This window comes from Hevea brasiliensis, chromosome 11 (genome assembly GCF_030052815.1).
Source record: "Hevea brasiliensis isolate MT/VB/25A 57/8 chromosome 11, ASM3005281v1, whole genome shotgun sequence".
NCBI lineage: Eukaryota > Viridiplantae > Streptophyta > Magnoliopsida > Malpighiales > Euphorbiaceae > Hevea > Hevea brasiliensis.
The window spans coordinates 97,727,466-97,744,976 of record NC_079503.1 but is presented as its reverse complement, the minus strand read 5'-3'; the positions used below and the strand labels follow the sequence as shown (position 1 = coordinate 97,744,976).

Genomic DNA, 17,511 nt, shown 5'->3' with positions numbered 1-17,511 from the left:
ATGTTAGCGCACAAACAAGAGCCAACCAAAAAATTGCTACTACCTCAGTATCAAATTGAGAGTTTAAAGAAGTAAGCAGAACTTAGCGCAGCACAGTTAATCATCAGTGACCTGCATACTTGATAATAATAACAACAACAATGATATAATTCAAAAAAATTGTTTTATTTTCGCACCTCAACAACAAGTTACAAAAGGAATGTGTAACAAAATAGAGAAAATAACAGCCAAGAAAGCACTTAAACCCTTGTCTATTCTACTGCTAATTTTGAAGCTGATGAACCTTAAACTATGTGCTGCACTGTTGGTTCCGGTTGAGTTCGCCACTGTCCTCGTTTTATTGCTTATTTTCTTGCTGCACCAATAAAATGAGACATTTGTTAGTAAAAAAGTAAACAAATTGCAAGTTGCTTTAGTTAAGTAATGCTTTTGCAGTTTCTATCTTTTGACAACCATGCAAAGAAGAGGGAATGCGAAGAACCCAAGAGAGAAGAGAAAAGAAATTTGATGCTTGATACATTTAGATCCGGCAGCGGGCTGGTTCGGAATCTGAACCGAATGAAAACATATCGAAATCAATTAAAATTGAATTGATTAAAATTCATGTTGAATGGGAATGTTAGCGGTTGGTTTGATCTGATCAAACTACAATGTTAAAAAATAAATAATTCAACCATTAGATTTTATCAAAATTGGAATCAAATCAAAATCGGAATTGAACCAGAGGTAACTCTTAAGCGCCGGTTCCGATCCCTTGGAATCTTGGACCAGAACAGCCAGTTCAGGTAGATAGATTGGCCAAACTATTAGACTACCAAAAGAAAAAGCAGACTCTCTTACCTTCCGGGAAATATACAGCTACCATGACCTGCAAATATTACAAAAAATGTGCATCAGATTAAAAATATAACTTTGTACTTGTTAGCAGCAAGAGGAAAAATACAGAAGGACCCTATTATGTTTAAGTAACTTTTGGTGCATACAGGGTAATCCTGCAAGAATTTATGGAACATGAGTCATTTTCTAAGGCAATCTCATACTTGAATTTGAACGTGAGTTAATGGCACCATCCTGGCTCAATGGGCCTCCACTTGAACCAGGCTTCAAATTGAAATCATAATTTTATTACTTCACTCCAATCACTCAATAAGCCATGTGCCTATGTCAGGTAGGAATCGCACACCATCCACTATGGAAGTCATCTCAGTCCTTATAAGTATTCCCCAAGGATAATTGGAGGGTGCCACTATTTCCTTCAGGAGTGTAGGATTAGGCAATTTGAACTTCAAACTTTTAACCTTATCACTCTCAGGGCATCTTTTAACTGTTTAAGAGCCTCAAAGAACTTAAATAGACGAGCAGCAAAAAAAAAAAAAACAGAGAGAGAGAGAGAGAGAGAGCAAACTATCTGAACTAGCAATACTAAAAAGAAGAAGGCAAAAGAACGAAAAATCTTACTTGGGTCAGTAGTAGTGATCATGGCCACACCCTTGAAATCACAAGATCCAGGGGCCTTCCCTTCCTTCTGGTAGTAGCTATCAAATGCATAAGAAGCGTGGTTCTTCACATTGTTGGGTTGGTAACAATCCTCCCCTGGCTGTATCTCACTGCAATTAGCCGTTCCTGGTCCACATGCCCAATCTAATGCTGCCTGCAATATCCTTGAATCAACACCATCCATTGCAATACAATACGTTTGGTTTGTTGTATCATTAGCCAAAAAAGTCCCACTTCCATAAACATGAAGCAAATAAACTGGTGTCGAATTCCCATAGAACAATCCCCAATTTGCTTCTGATACTGGTGGAGACCTCAAGTCCTCGTTGAATAATTCATATATATACACACTGGAAGTGACTTCTGGATGAAAAGGAGTCCCACTACGATCAAGAACATGCTTAATCAGATTAGAATTATATGTGTCTGCATTGTCAATAGTAGCATAAGGCTCTTTTGAATCACCCTTTGAAGGCCAGCCAGTCTCAGTGACAAGAACCACAACATCAGTAATATTCAAATTCTTCATAGAGAAATATGCAGCATCAATCATAGCATCAAGCACATTAGTGTAATGCAACAAAGTATTAGGATCAACCATTTCTTTAGATGGTGTCAAGGGCTTAAACAAAGAATTATCAAGGGGCACCACTCCTTTGTTTTGCATAAACACATAGTAAGGGTAAAGATTCATCATCAATGGAGACCCGGTTTTTGACAAAAATTGAAGCAAAGGAAGCATAACTGAGCTCCAACTCTGGTTAAAGAAAGACTGAGATGGTGGAAATGGATCAAGAATTACGGAAGCTGCATGTGGAGTTGAAATCTTGATCTGGGTATGCAAATTTGCAGCAACTAAAGCACTATAAAGTGACTCTATAGCAGGCATAAGCAGAGGAGCTGAAGAGGGAACAGTTGTCAACAACTCGTCACCAACAGCAATTGCAGTGATTAGAGTTTCAGGATAGTATGCAACAACATTGCGATCAATCCAGGAGGCTGCTGTGGTATTGGAGGATCCAATCGCAAGAATCTGGTTATTGGGGACGCTAATGATAACTCGGATCTTAGTTTTAGCCAAGGCTTTGAGGATGTCAGGGTCCGCATCGTATAGGCGGACTTGGGTGATCTTTTGAATTTGCAGAAACGAAACAAGGTCTGTCGCTGACAAGATATTGGAAACGTCTGTGCCTATGTTAAAACCCACAAATGGCTCGCCATTTTGGACTTGCTTTTGCAGCTTGATTTGCGCCGCTGCTAGTGGAAGTGATTTAGCTGCAAATTTGTTAAAGAATACATCAAAATGAGAAAAGGGTCGCTGTTGGTTTCTTGATATAATGGCTAAAGAGTTCAAAAAGTAGCATACCTTGTGAATATCTGAAAATGGCAGAGAAGAAGACAAAGATAATGGCTATGACGAAGACACTGAACTTATAGTTTGCCATTATTGAAGAGAAGCTTGAGCTTTATTTCTTCATCGTCTGGTAGTGGTTCATCCACAGATTCTTGCATTATCTTCTGGAATTATTTTAAAAAAAGAAAAAAAAAATTTCTTGAATTGAATTGTTGGTGGGTTTGATTTGGGTTTTGCTTGTTGACTCAATAGACCCACGGTGCGGAAAAGAAAGAAGCCATTAATACAAAGTAGTTGTTAAGCGTGTGAACTGTTGCTCATACTTTCTAAAGACGTTTGCCTTTGATGATGATGTTTCTGCCGGTGGAGATGTAAATTATCGAAAGTGACCTTGTGGACCAGAAAAGCTCTTATGTTTGTGTTCTGTGAGGCTTCTGTGTTTATGGTAACTTCACAAGATTGCCTGGCTCCTTGTCGACCTTATAAGATGGTTCTTCAAGACTTCAGTCACAGCCTGGCATTTGTACAGAGAGACGTTAGCTCTGCAATTCAATTGGTTTTTCAGTTTAGACTATTTGGTTACAAAATTACTTAAATATTTATTTATAATTCTGATTTCTCGACTTTAAAATATAAGAAAAACAAGATTAGATTTTTTTTTTCTGAAAAACAAGACTAGAATTATGTTGACGCGCTTTTGTCGAGTTTACATTATTAATAAATATAAGAAGTGAGAAAGTCTCATATTCTAAGTCTTCCCATTTACCTGTATAATCTGCATTGAAACAATGCAAGCTCATTCTCAAACAAGACGAACTCCTCTTGTTCAAGAATGATTGCATTCTCAATTACTCGTGGCATCATCATTCCAAAAGGAGAAATGAGAAGGAGACGGAGAAGTGAATCAATTCGATCAGGAAGGGAATACTAATAGCAATAATGACAACCTTCTCAAGTCAAATTGACAATGTGAAGTCCTTAAGGACAGTAACAGAAGTTTTTTGGGATTTTACTCTTTCGTTTTGATTAGCGAAATAAGTTTTTTTAAGACCCTGTTTGGATGGGAATCAACAGAGCCTGTAGCAATTGCAGACAGCCAAAAGAAGGCTCAAAAGCACTGAGCACAGACACTGTTGCAGCAGCGTATCAAACAAAAGAGACAGTGTAGCAGTATAGTTGTTCACGGGCACAAAAGAAAACAAATGTGGGTCTTCCTGCTTTTAACCCTTATGAGAATTTGACAATCTTTGTCAACTATCATTGCCCCAACTGAAGCAAAAACCCATCAAAGATCCTTTAGCTGACCATCCATGTGCTCATTTCATATTCTTATATTTCTTTCCATTAGGCTTTTATGATGATAATAATTAGTGGCTGCATAATAAATAATGATGATGATTACTGCTCAGAAAGTTCATGTCTATCAAAAGAGAAATGAAAAAAAAAAGGGATGGTTTGATCTCTTTGATTCCGAAAGGTCTTACTTTAAATGTTTAAGTTAATGTTTTTCCAAATTAATTTAAAATGTTGTGTATGTCTATGTAAAGTAGTTTAAAAAGCCACAATTGCAAAGCAAAGTATGCACATTCGCAGAATAAAACATGAACTGCTCGTTGGCAAACAAACGTTCAAGTACTGGAGAAAGATGCTTTTCACCTTATTAAAAAGAAAAACATGAGATTCCCATAAAATTTGTAATTGGAATCCTATGAGAACTCATTTTGCTTTTTCTTCCCTGAAACTATTTTTGTATTTTAAATTTTGGATATGTATTTATAAATTTAAATAGTAATTCAACTCGAAAATTTTATACTGTGACTCGATTGCATTGCAATAAAAAATTAAATTTAATAGTGGTAACAGAAGATAATAGTGATATAAACTAATATAAATATCATAATATTCTATTTTTTACGATAAATTTATGAAATATTTAAAAATTAGAGTTTGAAAGTTTCATAAAATTGTAGTGTTCAACTTACTTTTTTAACATAGCTTGAAGCATTACAGTTAATTGATCGTGTTAGAATCATAGGCCTCTTGTTTGAAAATTAGAAGTTCATAATAATTCAATTTATCTGGTATTTTTTTAAAAATAAAAGAATTAAATTTTTAATTTAAAAAAATTTATTTAAAAAAAATAAAAAAAATTAAATATAATTATGTAAAAATTTAGTTAAATTTTTATAAATTATAAATCTCTTGCCTTTTCTAATATTTCAAGTCAATAAGTAATATTCGAAGCAAAAAAATCAATGTTTGCCCATATTTTTTAATCTAATCTCGTTCTATTCAATTACGACATAAACACTTCAACTTTACTTTAATTATTAATTAATTTTAAAATTAAAATAAAATATTATATTAAAAACTCGAAAAATCGATTTTTTTAAACTATTTGGCCAATTGGAATATGCAATGCAATTTAAGAAACGCTACAGATGATCAGCTGGTTAAAAGCCAAGTTTTGGTCAGGCCACAAAAAAAAAAAAAAAAAAAATTGAATAGGCAGCCAATTACAAGGCTTGTTATTTTTAAAAGAGACAGAGATTGGATCACAAACTCCTCCTAAATGCAAAGTAAAAAAAATATTAAAATTTTCACTATTAAATTTATTAAAATTCAAATCAAACCAAATTCAAATCAGACCTAAAATTAGTCTAACCTTAAACCAAAACCATAAGTTTCAGCCTTTCAGATTCCTACCGCAAGTTGCCACGGGTCCCACGTAAAGTGATGGAGAACACTGCCAATAAGCTTCTAAATTCAACTTGCAAGTTGCGACGCTGCATCAATAATTAGACCCATCAAGTTTTCTTCTGAGCTGCAGTGGTCCTATTGACAAAAATTTTAACTTACTCGCAACATCGAACAGTTGACAAATTTTAACCTAATTGCAAAATCCATCTAACCCTGGACTGCAATTTTAGATTACAATGCACCTAAAATAAAGACTACTTCCCATTCTAAATACACATATGAATATTTAGCAAACAATCTCTAATGACCAAGAGTCAAAACTCAACCTAAAACAGACTCTTACACAACTTCAAGGGAAAAGCGAGGAAAAGGGAGAGGAAGAGCATACACCAACGCTATACAAAACAGACTTGAGGTAGAATACAATCCAAAAGGCTGCTAGCACTGGACAAGCAAACAATTAAGTTATGCTTGAGATTGAGGTTCGCTGCCTCCTCCATTATTCCAATTGTGTCTTTGATATAATTAATTTGCCAGAATCAGAGGCAACCTTGGACTTGCGTGCACAAATGATTCAACCACCCGTCTATCAAATGCCCTTTGATTTACATCAGCGGAGAGCACTGACAAAAGTCATCAAGGAATCTACATCCCTCTTCTCTGAGGGATACTTAATCGGCCTAGAGGAGTGTTTGGGAAAGAGAAGTATTGTAGGAAAGCTTCCCAGCTGTAATTCTTGCTTGGCAAATTCTTTCTGATCACCATCTGCCCTGAACTTCCCCACCTTCACTCCACTTCCGGCCAACTTATCAGCCAATTCAAGATACGATTGTTCCATGCCCTGGCAAAATTGGCACCATGGAGCATAAAGAACAACAATCCATGGTTCCTTTCTGTTCTCCAATCTTAATAAATTCTCTATTCCAGTCCTGCTCAAATTGACCAAATTCTGTGAGTTGAAAATATCAGCAACACCAGCAGCCCCATTTCCATTGCCATTAAGTAGGGCTCCATCCTGTTTCAGATTTCCTTTGTGAAGCCCGCATTCCTTAGCCTTAGCATCCTCCCACCACCATCTCCCTTCTCTCTCGTGTTGGCCAGGAAGAACGGGTCTTGTGCAAGGCTCACAGCCAATTGAGACGTACCCCTGTGAATGCAATGAGTTTACAGGCACATTCATTGCTCGAAGGAAGTTCCATACATTTACCCCGTCAACATTTGCCAAAGGATTCCACTTGATCAGACTGCCAACCCCACCATCCATTCCCTCAAAAACTGGGTCCACCTGAACAACAGGAATTTCAGACCTTGTGCCAGGGGACTGATCTTTTCTTTGGCCAGTGATCCAAGCACTTAGCCCCTTGAGAGCTCTCCTCAAGGGTCTCACCTTTCTCACACGGCAGCACTCTTGGTGCCCATCCTCATAGAAAGAGAACAGGCCCTTGCTCCTTACCAATGCTTGAACTTCAACAGCATCAGGAAACATGTATTCAATATGGATGTCGTAATGCTTCTCAACAGCATCAAAGAACCTATATGTTTCTGGGTTCAACCTCCCAGTGTCCAGACTGAACACCCTAAAGGGTCTACCGGTTAGCTTGGCGTACTCAATTAATGCAACATCTTCAGCACCACTGCAAAAAACGGATACTTGTTACTATAAGGAACATTATTAATGAATGAATTGCCCTCTAACAAACATATGTCAATGGATAACATGTAAGAATGCAATTCCAGAACATGTGCTCGAGCCATTTAATTTCAGTACTCTCTCATATTATAGAATATATCTCAACTTATACACAAGTCCAACTTATCTTCACATGATACCTTCTACTTGTCTGCTAGGTAAGTAATTGCTTGTACATTCACTTAATTGTGCCATACCAATTACCAAGGTGTGCTATATGCCTATGTCTCATTCACACGAGATAATAAACAACTTGTCTCCACTAACCTCCAACAATAAGAGTAATCTCCACCAATTTTGCTAAACAAAGCAATCCAATTTAGAAAAAGAAAAATCTTTACAATCTAATGTCAAATTTGAGATTATCATTTAAAGTTCCTTAGTTCCACTCTTAGGTAATGTGAAAATATCGATGGATCCACCACATGCTAGGAATACTGATCAGAATAATGGTATATTCTAAAAACTGCTGGTACTAACAAATTAAAGAATTCTACAATTTAAATTGAATTATAGCCATATAATTTACCTGAATGCAATAGCAATATCATTGCCAAACTCATCAAGCGCCTTGTCCATAATCTCCAAAGGAGAAGAGTTCTCAAGATCCTTGGCCAACTGCTCATAGTCCTCCACCTCTATTTTCTCCACCACCTCTGCAAGTTCCAACACAAAATTAAACACTCAGATAAATCTCCTTTTTTTAAAGTAAAACACCGAATTAAACGCGTTTAAATGAAACGATGATTTTTAATTAAACAAATAAAACTTACCAGGCTCAACGATAGTTGCCGCGAGAGGGACGATGGAGTCATTCCGTTTGGACTTCACCGCGAACCGCCGTTGAGAGAGGTTCACGGTCGCCGGGCGATCCAACAAACGCAAAGAACCAATTTGAGGAGCTGAAAACCAAAATCCACAAAACCCATCGTTAACAAAATGCTTAAAAAAAAAAACTCCAAATTCAACATCAAAACCGCGAGAAAATTTTACCTTTGAGCTCAGAGGAGCGCGAATAACGGGTAGCAGAGATTGCAGTTGCAGAAGAAGAAGAAGAATAAACTACGCTGAAAGCCATTAAAGAATATTGAGAATTTGATTTCTGTGTAGAATTTGATTTCTGTGTATAACTAGAAATGAAATTTGATTTCCCTTTCTCTCTGTCGTGTGTTGCTCTTGAATCATGCAAGTCCGGCGAGAGAAAAAGAGAGCGAAGGCAGTTAAATAAGAACCGAATGAAAAACGCCCTACCAGATTCATTGAACCTAGACGCATTTGCAATTAAGTGTGGGTCCCGCAATCTGATGACGTGGTCATTGGTTATTGGGTGGACCTATTTTCCTGGGCTCATTGCTGTCGTCAGGTGCTGTGAGTAAAAAGGGACGGGGTGAGAGAGAGGAAGCTCAGAGCCTCCCTATTTCCCGTCCTCGTCAATTTCGCCGTTGATCTGGTGTTTTGACTCGTCAATTAAATTTAAAGGATAATTTAATTAATTTAATAATTATTCTAATCATTTTTAAAATTATAAAATCTTAAATTTTAATTTTATTTAAAATTAAATATAATAAAATTTTCAATTCTAATATATATATATATATATTAATTTAAAAATACTTCAATTATATATATATAAAAAAAAAAAAGGAATCTTATTGGATAGTTAAAGCCATCTCTAAAATAGAAATGTCCATGAAGCGAACGAGGGATGGGATTGCTTCCCTGATCTTTACCTACAGGATGGGATATTAGAGTTGGAACTGAGGCTTCCTCACCAGGAGGTGGAGTGAGATGGAGCAGATTCCCCCAAGAATTTTTTATTTTAACCAAATTATATTTAAAAAAATATAAATTTTAAATATATATATATATATATGCAAAGGAATAGTTGCCAAAAATGGAGGGGTTGTAAACTGGTCCACTGACAGAGATATTGAAATGAAAAAGAGTGATGGTGTCACGACCCAACCTATGGGCCGTAGACTGGGACACAGGTCTAAAGCCCCGGCCGTAGTAAGCTTTTAACTATTCATTAACCAACTATAAGGCCCATTTGGGCCCGATATCAAACAAACGGACAGAGTCCGGCCATAAAATGGACTTTCCAACGGGGAGTTTTCGACTCACCCGACCTGTAAACACAATAAATACTCAATTGGGGAGCTCAGCTCACCCTCCACATACTCATATCCTCATAATAATAAATGGGAGCTCAGCTCCCTCATCCAATCCATCAAACATGCATATCATTATACATTTACAGGTCCAACATGATAATAATATTACAGACCATAATCAATAAATACTTCTAACACATGCGGAAATTCTAGGAGTAATTAAAATTACACAAATATTGATAAACAACCTGTGAAGTAGAAAAGCAGGTTAACCCAGAACAAAATATCCTCCCGGACAGAGTCCGGCCATAAAATGGACTTTCCAACGGGGAGTTTTCGACTCACCCGACCTGTAAACACAATAAACAATCCATTGGGGAGCTCAGCTCACCCTCCACATACTCATCAACATAATAATAAATGGGAGCTCAGCTCCCTCATCCAATCCATCAAACAGACTTAAAATATTAAGTTTACAGGTCCAACATGAATATAATATTACAGACCAATTTCAAATAATTACTGCTAACACATGCGGAAATTCTAGGAGTAATTAAAATTACACAATATTGATAAACAACCTGCGAGGTAAAAAGCGAGTTAACCTGAACAAAATATCCTCCTGTGGCTGTAAAAATTTTTGAACAGGAGTGGCGTTCGACTTCGAGAGTAAAATATCAATCTTAACTATAATCTCTATAACTATCTCGAACTAATGCACCTGTAGAGTGAAATGCAACATAAACAACATTTTCACATCATAGCATCGGATAGGTAATTTGGAGCACTCACACACCTGTAGTATCAATCATAACATATGGGGTGATCCCTATCTGACTCTCTTAAATCCAACACGTGCCCGAATTACTCAAGCTCGGACTTCCACTTAATAACCAAATCGAGGTCCCTGAATTACTCAAGCGTGACTACCCCTCGAAGGAACGGGTCCCCGCGAATTACTCAAGCCGTGACTACCCCGTCCTATCCATAGTCCACACCACATCACACGCACGCCAACGCACGCACACTGCTCCAAATTACCACAACAACATCCATGGCACATCAACAGTTATGAATGCAACATATATCGTGCCTAGAATTTAACTACATAAATATATGCATATAAGTGATGCATGGGCATGCTGAACATATAATAATATCGAAATTATAATTAAAATTAATATTCTACTCACAAACTTGACGACAAATTACTGTGGCGGCTGGGCGGAGGAAGAAGGCTGTCCCGGCTCACCTGACAATTATATTACAATTATTTAATACAAATGACTCAATACAAATCAAGAAAAGACCCAATACGTCCTAAGTCGTGCCGAAAATCCGGCAGAGTCTCCCCTATACCTAGGACCTACCCAACCTGCAAAAGGGCTCAAAACACACTTCTATATCCACAATCCATATATATACAACTCAATCACATCACACAGCCCCTCCTGGGCCCATCAAATCAATCATTCATCACAATATGTAAAATTTCAATTTAGTCCTTATAATTAATCATTTTTGCAAAAACTGCTCAAATAAGCTCTAAAAATTATAAAACTCTGCCCCGCTGTCCTTAGAAATATTACTAAGCTATTGCAAAAAGAATCGTAATTTTCCAAGCTACCACGAATATTTTATGGATTTTCAATCCTATTTAAGCACTAGAAAATTACGAAAAAGCAAGGTTTGGGTTTACCTCTGCCGATTCCGACTTCGGGAATGCGCTCGGGATGCCTGACAATGGTGGGGTAGCCAAAACCTCGATCCAATTCGGAGACTTTTCCGTAGGTAGTGTGCATGCGGAAATTCACAGATCCGGACAACTGTCGAATTTCCGCGAATTGAGGATACCTACACGAAGCCCAATAATAATATATAAAAAAATCAGGGGTGTTACAGATGGAATGGTAACAGCCAGTTGTGCATGTCAGGCAGGAAATGGAATGAAAAAGAGTGTTCGTATGATGGCAGCCATTTGGGTAAATCAGGCCGGGAAATGGATATACAAGTGATGGTTCTAATAGCTCCACTATTTTGGACCTCATCTCCTTTCAATTTATCCAGTAACCACAGCTACATATGTGATTTACGTGGAATCAAGTACAAAACAAAATAAAATTGTATCATCATGAAATCAATTCTTTCTTTATTTTAGTTAGTTTTCCTATTTTTAACTTTACTAATATATGATTATGATTGGTCCCTTTATTGGGTCCTTTCGGTATTGCCAATGTAGATAGGGAAGAGTATTCGATTCAAATTATGAAAATTGAATTACATATTTTATAAACTAAATAAAATCAAAATAGATAAAAAATTGAATTGAAATAGATTTTCAAGTTATTTGATTTGATTTTAATCTTGATTTGAACATAATGATCATTAATCAATAAAATTAAATAATTTATATATAAAAAATTACATATAATTTATAAATTTTTCATAAAAATTAATCAATTCAAAAATCAATAAAACTATTATGTTTGGTTCAGTTTAATCTATTTTTTCTCTATAAAATTAAATCGAATCGAAATAATTAAAATTTTTATAATATAAAATTAAATCAAATTAAATTAAATTATCTTAAAAATAAAATAAAATTACTAAATTAAAATAATTAAATTTAATTTACTCAATTTAAACTGAATAATGCTGTAGGTTTAGCTGCTGGAAAATGTAATAAAAAATTGAAGCCGCTTCGTTTGTGTGCAGGCGGCCAATGAGTCCAGGAGGACCACCATAGCCCAGAGGAAGAAGAAAAACATATCAAATCCAAGAGTCCACCATCACTCAAATTTTTATAATTATAAAGGTTCCTTCCAATAACCTTTTGATTATTACAATGGACGGCACAAGAGAAAAGTGAGGTCACCATTTACGTAATACTAGGAGAATTTATAAAATTTTAAATAAAATATTAAAAATAATGTCATGAGAATATGTTCTTTCCTAGACACAACATTAATGGAGTTGTGTTCTCTTGTAATTGAGATTAAAAAATTAATTATTTTTAAAAGCTTGAAAATTCAATTTTAAGGATTTTTCTTAGCAAAATTTACTCTACATAGTTACATACTCATTTTGAGAGAAACATTAATATAAAAGTTATTAATATTTATAATTTTAGAAATGGTGAGTAAATAGAGATTAAAAAAAATAAATACTCTCATTTTAAAATAGTAATTTATTTATTAACTTATTAATATGCCACTATTTAATTTACATTCAAATAATTTAGCATTATAAGTATTTAATTTAATTTTTTTGAAATAATATAAATAGGAATATCTATACATAATTTATTGCTTTAATTATATTAACAATATTTTCTTTATTATGAGACAGAGGAAGTAAATAAAATAAAGAAAAAAAAATAGTATGACTACTATAAATTTAAGTTTATATAATAATCAGTTTAATAATTATTAAATTAAATATTTACATTTAGATTCGTAGGGTCTTTATATATATTTTAATTAATTATACATATATCTTAATATATTAATAATTTATATTATACTACCAATTGGATTAATACGAATAGTAAAAGACTCTTATCAATTAATTGAGATTGAGTATTTAATTTTTGTGAATAAAAAATTTATTTAAATCACTTTATCTCTATAATGAGTTTTCTCGACATGAATAAGATTAGACGTAATCAATAGATTAGAAAAATATTAAAAAAAATTAGGGAATCGCAGCCCTTTGGAGTTAGAAGGAGTCAAAGGCACACGATAGATTAATGCAATAATAGATTTTTTTTCTTTCAAATGTAGACAGATGCACACATACAGTTTAGTGACAAGATATATATTTTTGTAAAATTTTATCAAGACATGTTAATTCATATAAATCACATACACGCGCTATCCACAACTAATGTAGGAATCTCGAATGACTAACACTTTACGAGGGGACTACATGTATGCAACTCATGTGTGGGGGTAATGCATGCACACACCGACTCATCTTTTTAAACACTTTGAATTTTTCTCTTTTAAAAGTAGACACACATAGCTCAGTGATAAGATACAATTTTTGATAAAATTTTATTGAGACATGTTAATTTATATAAACTTCACACACCTACTACCTACGGTTGTGGAAACTGAGAGACCCAATAATAGATTGATTCTGTTTTGAAAAAAATCATAGAATAAATGAATGGGACGATTGAACAATACACACAATGGCGGCAAGTTGCAATTTCAATTATTGAGTTTTAATTAAATGGGTAAGTAATCACTGCTGACTTTAATATGCCAGATTACGTGAATTAGAAAATATGTCCCTCCTTTTTACTCCAAAAAGACGAAATTTATTTAATTAATTTACATTTTATTATAATTTTTATTTTTATAATAAAAATAAATATAATAATATTTTAAATTATATATTTTTATTAAAATTAAATATTTTAAATTAAAATAATAACAACTAGTAGCGGATGCAATCTGATCTGAAACCTGTTGGGCTCAAAGGCTTGACCCATGCTTAAACCTCCAAAGTTGGTAATTTATTAGTGAGTCAATTAATTTTACCACATTTAATATTTTAATTATTATATTTTAAAATATTTTAATTTAATTTTTATATTTTATTTTTTATAATTATTTTTTTTAATTTAAATGAAATATTATACAACAAGAAAGAGAGTTTTTTAGGCGGATGATATCAGTGGCAGGCAAGCACGGAGCCAGTGATGCATGCAGGTTAAGGGCTATGTTGATGCAAGGGGCTGCGTCAATGCATCGGTGTCAACGCTCGATGACTAGGCGTTGCCTTCTTGTGCCATATCAGGCGGCTAAAGATAACAATGAGTTGAATTTTGATGGCAACTTCATTGAATCTTAATATAATAAATTTAAATAATATATAATTAAATTTAAAATAAATTTATATTGAAATAATAATATTTATAATAAGTTTGAGTTAGATTTGAATTTTATATATTAAGTAATTTATTATTTGTCACGACTCAACTAAATGGACTAACACTATTCATTTTCAACCTAAAGCCCATTTGGGCCCTAATTTCAATAAATCTATTTTATTTTCATAAATCACCATAAAATTTCAACCAGAGTTTTTGTCTCACCCGTAAGAAAAACACAATAAATAATCAATTGGAAATTCACCACCCTCCACATACCCATATCATCATAAAAATATATGGGAGCTCAGCTGCCTCATCCAGCCCATCAAACATGCATGAAATATTAAGTTTACAGGTCCAAAATAACAATTTATATTACAGACCCAAATCAAATAAACATTTCTAAAAAATGAAGAAATTCTAGAAATTTATAGAATTACACCAACATGAATAAATGACCTGCGAGGGAGAAAGCAGGTTAACCTCAAAAATATCATCCTGTGGCCTAGAAAAATATTGAACAGGAGTGAGCGTTCGACTCAGAGAGTAAAATATAAATTTTAACCATAATCTCTATAACTATCTAAAACTAATGCACCCTGTGGAGTGAAATGCAAGACGAATAAATTCACATCATAACAAAGAAAAGGTAATTTGGAGCACTCACACACCCAATAATATCAATCATAATATATGGTGATCCCTATCTGCCTCTCTTAAATCCAACCTGGTGCCAGCGAATAACTCAAGCCGGACTTTCGCTTAATAAACCAAATCGGGGTCCCAGTGAAGAACTCAAGCTGTGACTACCCCCGAAGGATCGGGTCCCAGCGAAGAACTCAAGCCGTGACTACCCGTCCTATCCATAGTCCACACCACATCACACGCACGCACACTTCTCCAAATTACTACAACAACATACATGGCACTTTCACAGTTATGAATGCAACATAAATCGTGCCTATGATTTATCTACATAGATATATGCATATAAGTGATGCATGGGCATGCTTAAACATATAATAATATCGAAATTACAATTAAAATTAATATTTTACTCACAGACTTGACAACGGTCACTGTGGCGGCTGGGCGGAGGAAGAAGGCTGTCCCGGCTCACCTGACAATTACATTACAATTATTTAATATAATTGACTCAATACAAATCAAGAAAAGACCAAATACGTCCTAAGTCGCGCCGAAAATCCGGCAGAGTCTCCCCTATACCTAGGACCTACCCAACCTGCAAAAGGGCTCAAAACACACTTCTATATTCGAAACTCATATATCCACAATTCAATCACATCACACAGCCCCTCCTGGGCCCATCAAATAAGTCATTAATCACAATATGTAAAATTTCAATTTAGTCCTTATAATTGATCATTTTTGCAAAAACTACCCAAACAAGCTCTAGAAATTCTAAAACTTTGCCCCGCGGTCCTTAGTAATATTACTAGGCTATTGCAAAAAGAATCATAATTTTCTGGGCTACCACGAATATTTTATAGATTTTTAATCCTATTTAAGCACTAAAAAATTACAAAAAAAGCAAGGTTCGGGTTTACATTTGCCGATTCCGACTCCGGGGACGCGCTCGGGACGTCTGACAATGGGGGGTAGCCAAAACCTTGGTCCAATTCGGAGATTTTTTCGGTAACGGGTCTGTCTGGCCGGAAATTCACAGATCCGGACAACTGTCGAATTTCCGCGAATTGAGGAAGCCCACAACACGGGGGTTAATATATAAATTTTTCAGAATTTTCTAAGCTCATTTAATGCTCGGAAAGACATTGCGAAGTTCCGTGGGACCCACCGAAAAACGGTGTCGGAAAATTTTGAAATTTATATTCCCGCGAAGTTCTCGACGAGTGGAGCACTCTGGTACTCTCGATTTTCTCGTGGAATTCACGGTTTGCGAGAAATCTAGCCCGAAAGTCAAAATGGGCTAAAACTTCCCGGGCAAAAATTGGACAAACCGCTAGATGGATTTCGGTGTTCTTGGTATTTATGGAAAGCTCTCGATGAGTAGATGAGTTTAAACACAAGGCCCGGTCCGATTGGTGGCCGGATCGGCCGAATTTTGGCCGTGAAAGACGAACGATCGCGCGCAAGGAGGGCGCGCGTTTCCGCCGTTTGGGGCGGTGGCGTGGAGAAGGGATGGGGCGCGCCTGAGTCGGGTGGGAGGAGAGAGAAAACGGGAGAAAGAGAGAAGGAGGAGGAGACGCGCGCAGGAGAAAAAGAAAAAGGAGAGGGAGTCGGTCCGATTCGACCTGTCTGATCCGGTCCGGTTCGATTCGGCCGGTTCGATTCGGAATACAAAATTTTGAATTTTTTACTCTGCCTCGGGACTAAAAATGAGGTCCAAAAATTCCGAAAAAATTCCAGAAAATTCAAAAAAATTCGTAGACTCCAAATATATTTTTAGTTTTGCCACGTGGTCTTTAAATAAATTTTTAAAAATCATCAAAGTTTATATTTTCGGAAAATCGAACTCGATTTTTAAAATCTGAAAAATCTCAAATAATTTCTTAAAATTTAATAAAATTAAAATATCAATAATACTCATAAAATAATAAAATTTAAAATTTTGGGGTGTTACAATTATATAAATTTATTTATATAAATACTTAATTAAATATAAAATATTTATTTTTATAAAATATTTATAAATTTTTATATATTTTATTTTTTATAAAAATAAAATTTAAATATTTTTTGAGATAATTAAAATTTTAAAATATAAATTATTAATCAAAATAGTTTTTTATGTAAATTATTAATTAAAATATACATGATTAAATGGGTTCAGATTTTTTTTTTTTGTAATAACCAAGTTTGGGACGGGTTTAGATAGTTGAAAATAAATTTTAATCAGGTTTACGACGAGTTCAAATTTTAAAAATATTAATTAGATTTGAATTCAAGTAAAGTAATTTTTACATGTATTTTACCCTGTTGTCATCCTGATTAGAGAGTCAATAAAGATGGTCTTAACGACGAGCATGTCATGCCTTCTTGTTAATAAAATTGGCTAGATTTGAATTTTACTAATTTTTTAAAAAATTAAATTAAATAAATTTTAAGTTTTAAATTTAATTAAGGGGTTATTTATCTTAACTTATAAACTATTCAAATTAATTTATAAGCCAAACTGATTTGTTTGTTTATAACAACTTTTTAGTTTATAAGTTCAACTTATAAGCTAAAAAAAATAAGTTGAGTGAGTTCAATTTTTCATTTTGATACTTATAAGTTATATACTTATAAGCTA

General features: G+C 34.5%; 2 protein-coding genes across 2 annotated transcripts; both read right to left on the bottom strand.

Moving 5' to 3' along the window:
• Nucleotides 1-146: 146 nt before the first annotated feature.
• Nucleotides 147-3,413, bottom strand: LOC110639454 (glucan endo-1,3-beta-glucosidase 1). The gene is made up of 4 exons (XM_021790402.2): nt 2,864-3,413; nt 1,459-2,772; nt 841-868; nt 147-355 (listed from the first exon to the last, which is right to left on the bottom strand). The coding sequence occupies exons 1-4, from the start codon at nt 2,940-2,942 to the stop codon at nt 178-180; spliced, it is 1,599 nt and encodes a 532-aa protein (XP_021646094.2). The 5' UTR covers nt 2,943-3,413; the 3' UTR covers nt 147-177.
• Nucleotides 3,414-5,440: 2,027 nt separating this feature from the next.
• LOC110639463 (5'-adenylylsulfate reductase 1, chloroplastic) lies at nt 5,441-8,432 on the bottom strand. Its single transcript, XM_021790427.2, has 4 exons — nt 8,235-8,432; nt 8,015-8,143; nt 7,771-7,897; nt 5,441-7,185 (listed from the first exon to the last, which is right to left on the bottom strand). The coding sequence occupies exons 1-4, from the start codon at nt 8,317-8,319 to the stop codon at nt 6,162-6,164; spliced, it is 1,365 nt and encodes a 454-aa protein (XP_021646119.2). The 5' UTR covers nt 8,320-8,432; the 3' UTR covers nt 5,441-6,161.
• Nucleotides 8,433-17,511: the final 9,079 nt, after the last annotated feature.

What these genes read in the sequence shown, in the direction of transcription:
- LOC110639454 (XM_021790402.2), bottom strand. Translation starts at nt 2,942, where the DNA reads ATGGCAAACTATAAGTTCAGTGTCTTCGTCATAGCCATTATCTTTGTC. An exon ending in CATTTTCAGATATTCACAAG is followed by an intron (nt 2,773 to 2,863) that starts GTATGCTACTTT and finishes ACAAATTTGCAG; the next exon opens with CTAAATCACTTCCACTAGCA. An exon ending in AGCTGTATATTTCCCGGAAG is followed by an intron (nt 356 to 840) that starts GTAAGAGAGTCT and finishes TTATTGGTGCAG; the next exon opens with CAAGAAAATAAGCAATAAAA.
- LOC110639463 (XM_021790427.2), bottom strand. Translation starts at nt 8,319, where the DNA reads ATGGCTTTCAGCGTAGTTTATTCTTCTTCTTCTTCTGCAACTGCAATC. An exon ending in GGCAACTATCGTTGAGCCTG is followed by an intron (nt 7,898 to 8,014) that starts GTAAGTTTTATT and finishes TGGAACTTGCAG; the next exon opens with AGGTGGTGGAGAAAATAGAG. An exon ending in GATATTGCTATTGCATTCAG is followed by an intron (nt 7,186 to 7,770) that starts GTAAATTATATG and finishes CGTTTTTTGCAG; the next exon opens with TGGTGCTGAAGATGTTGCAT.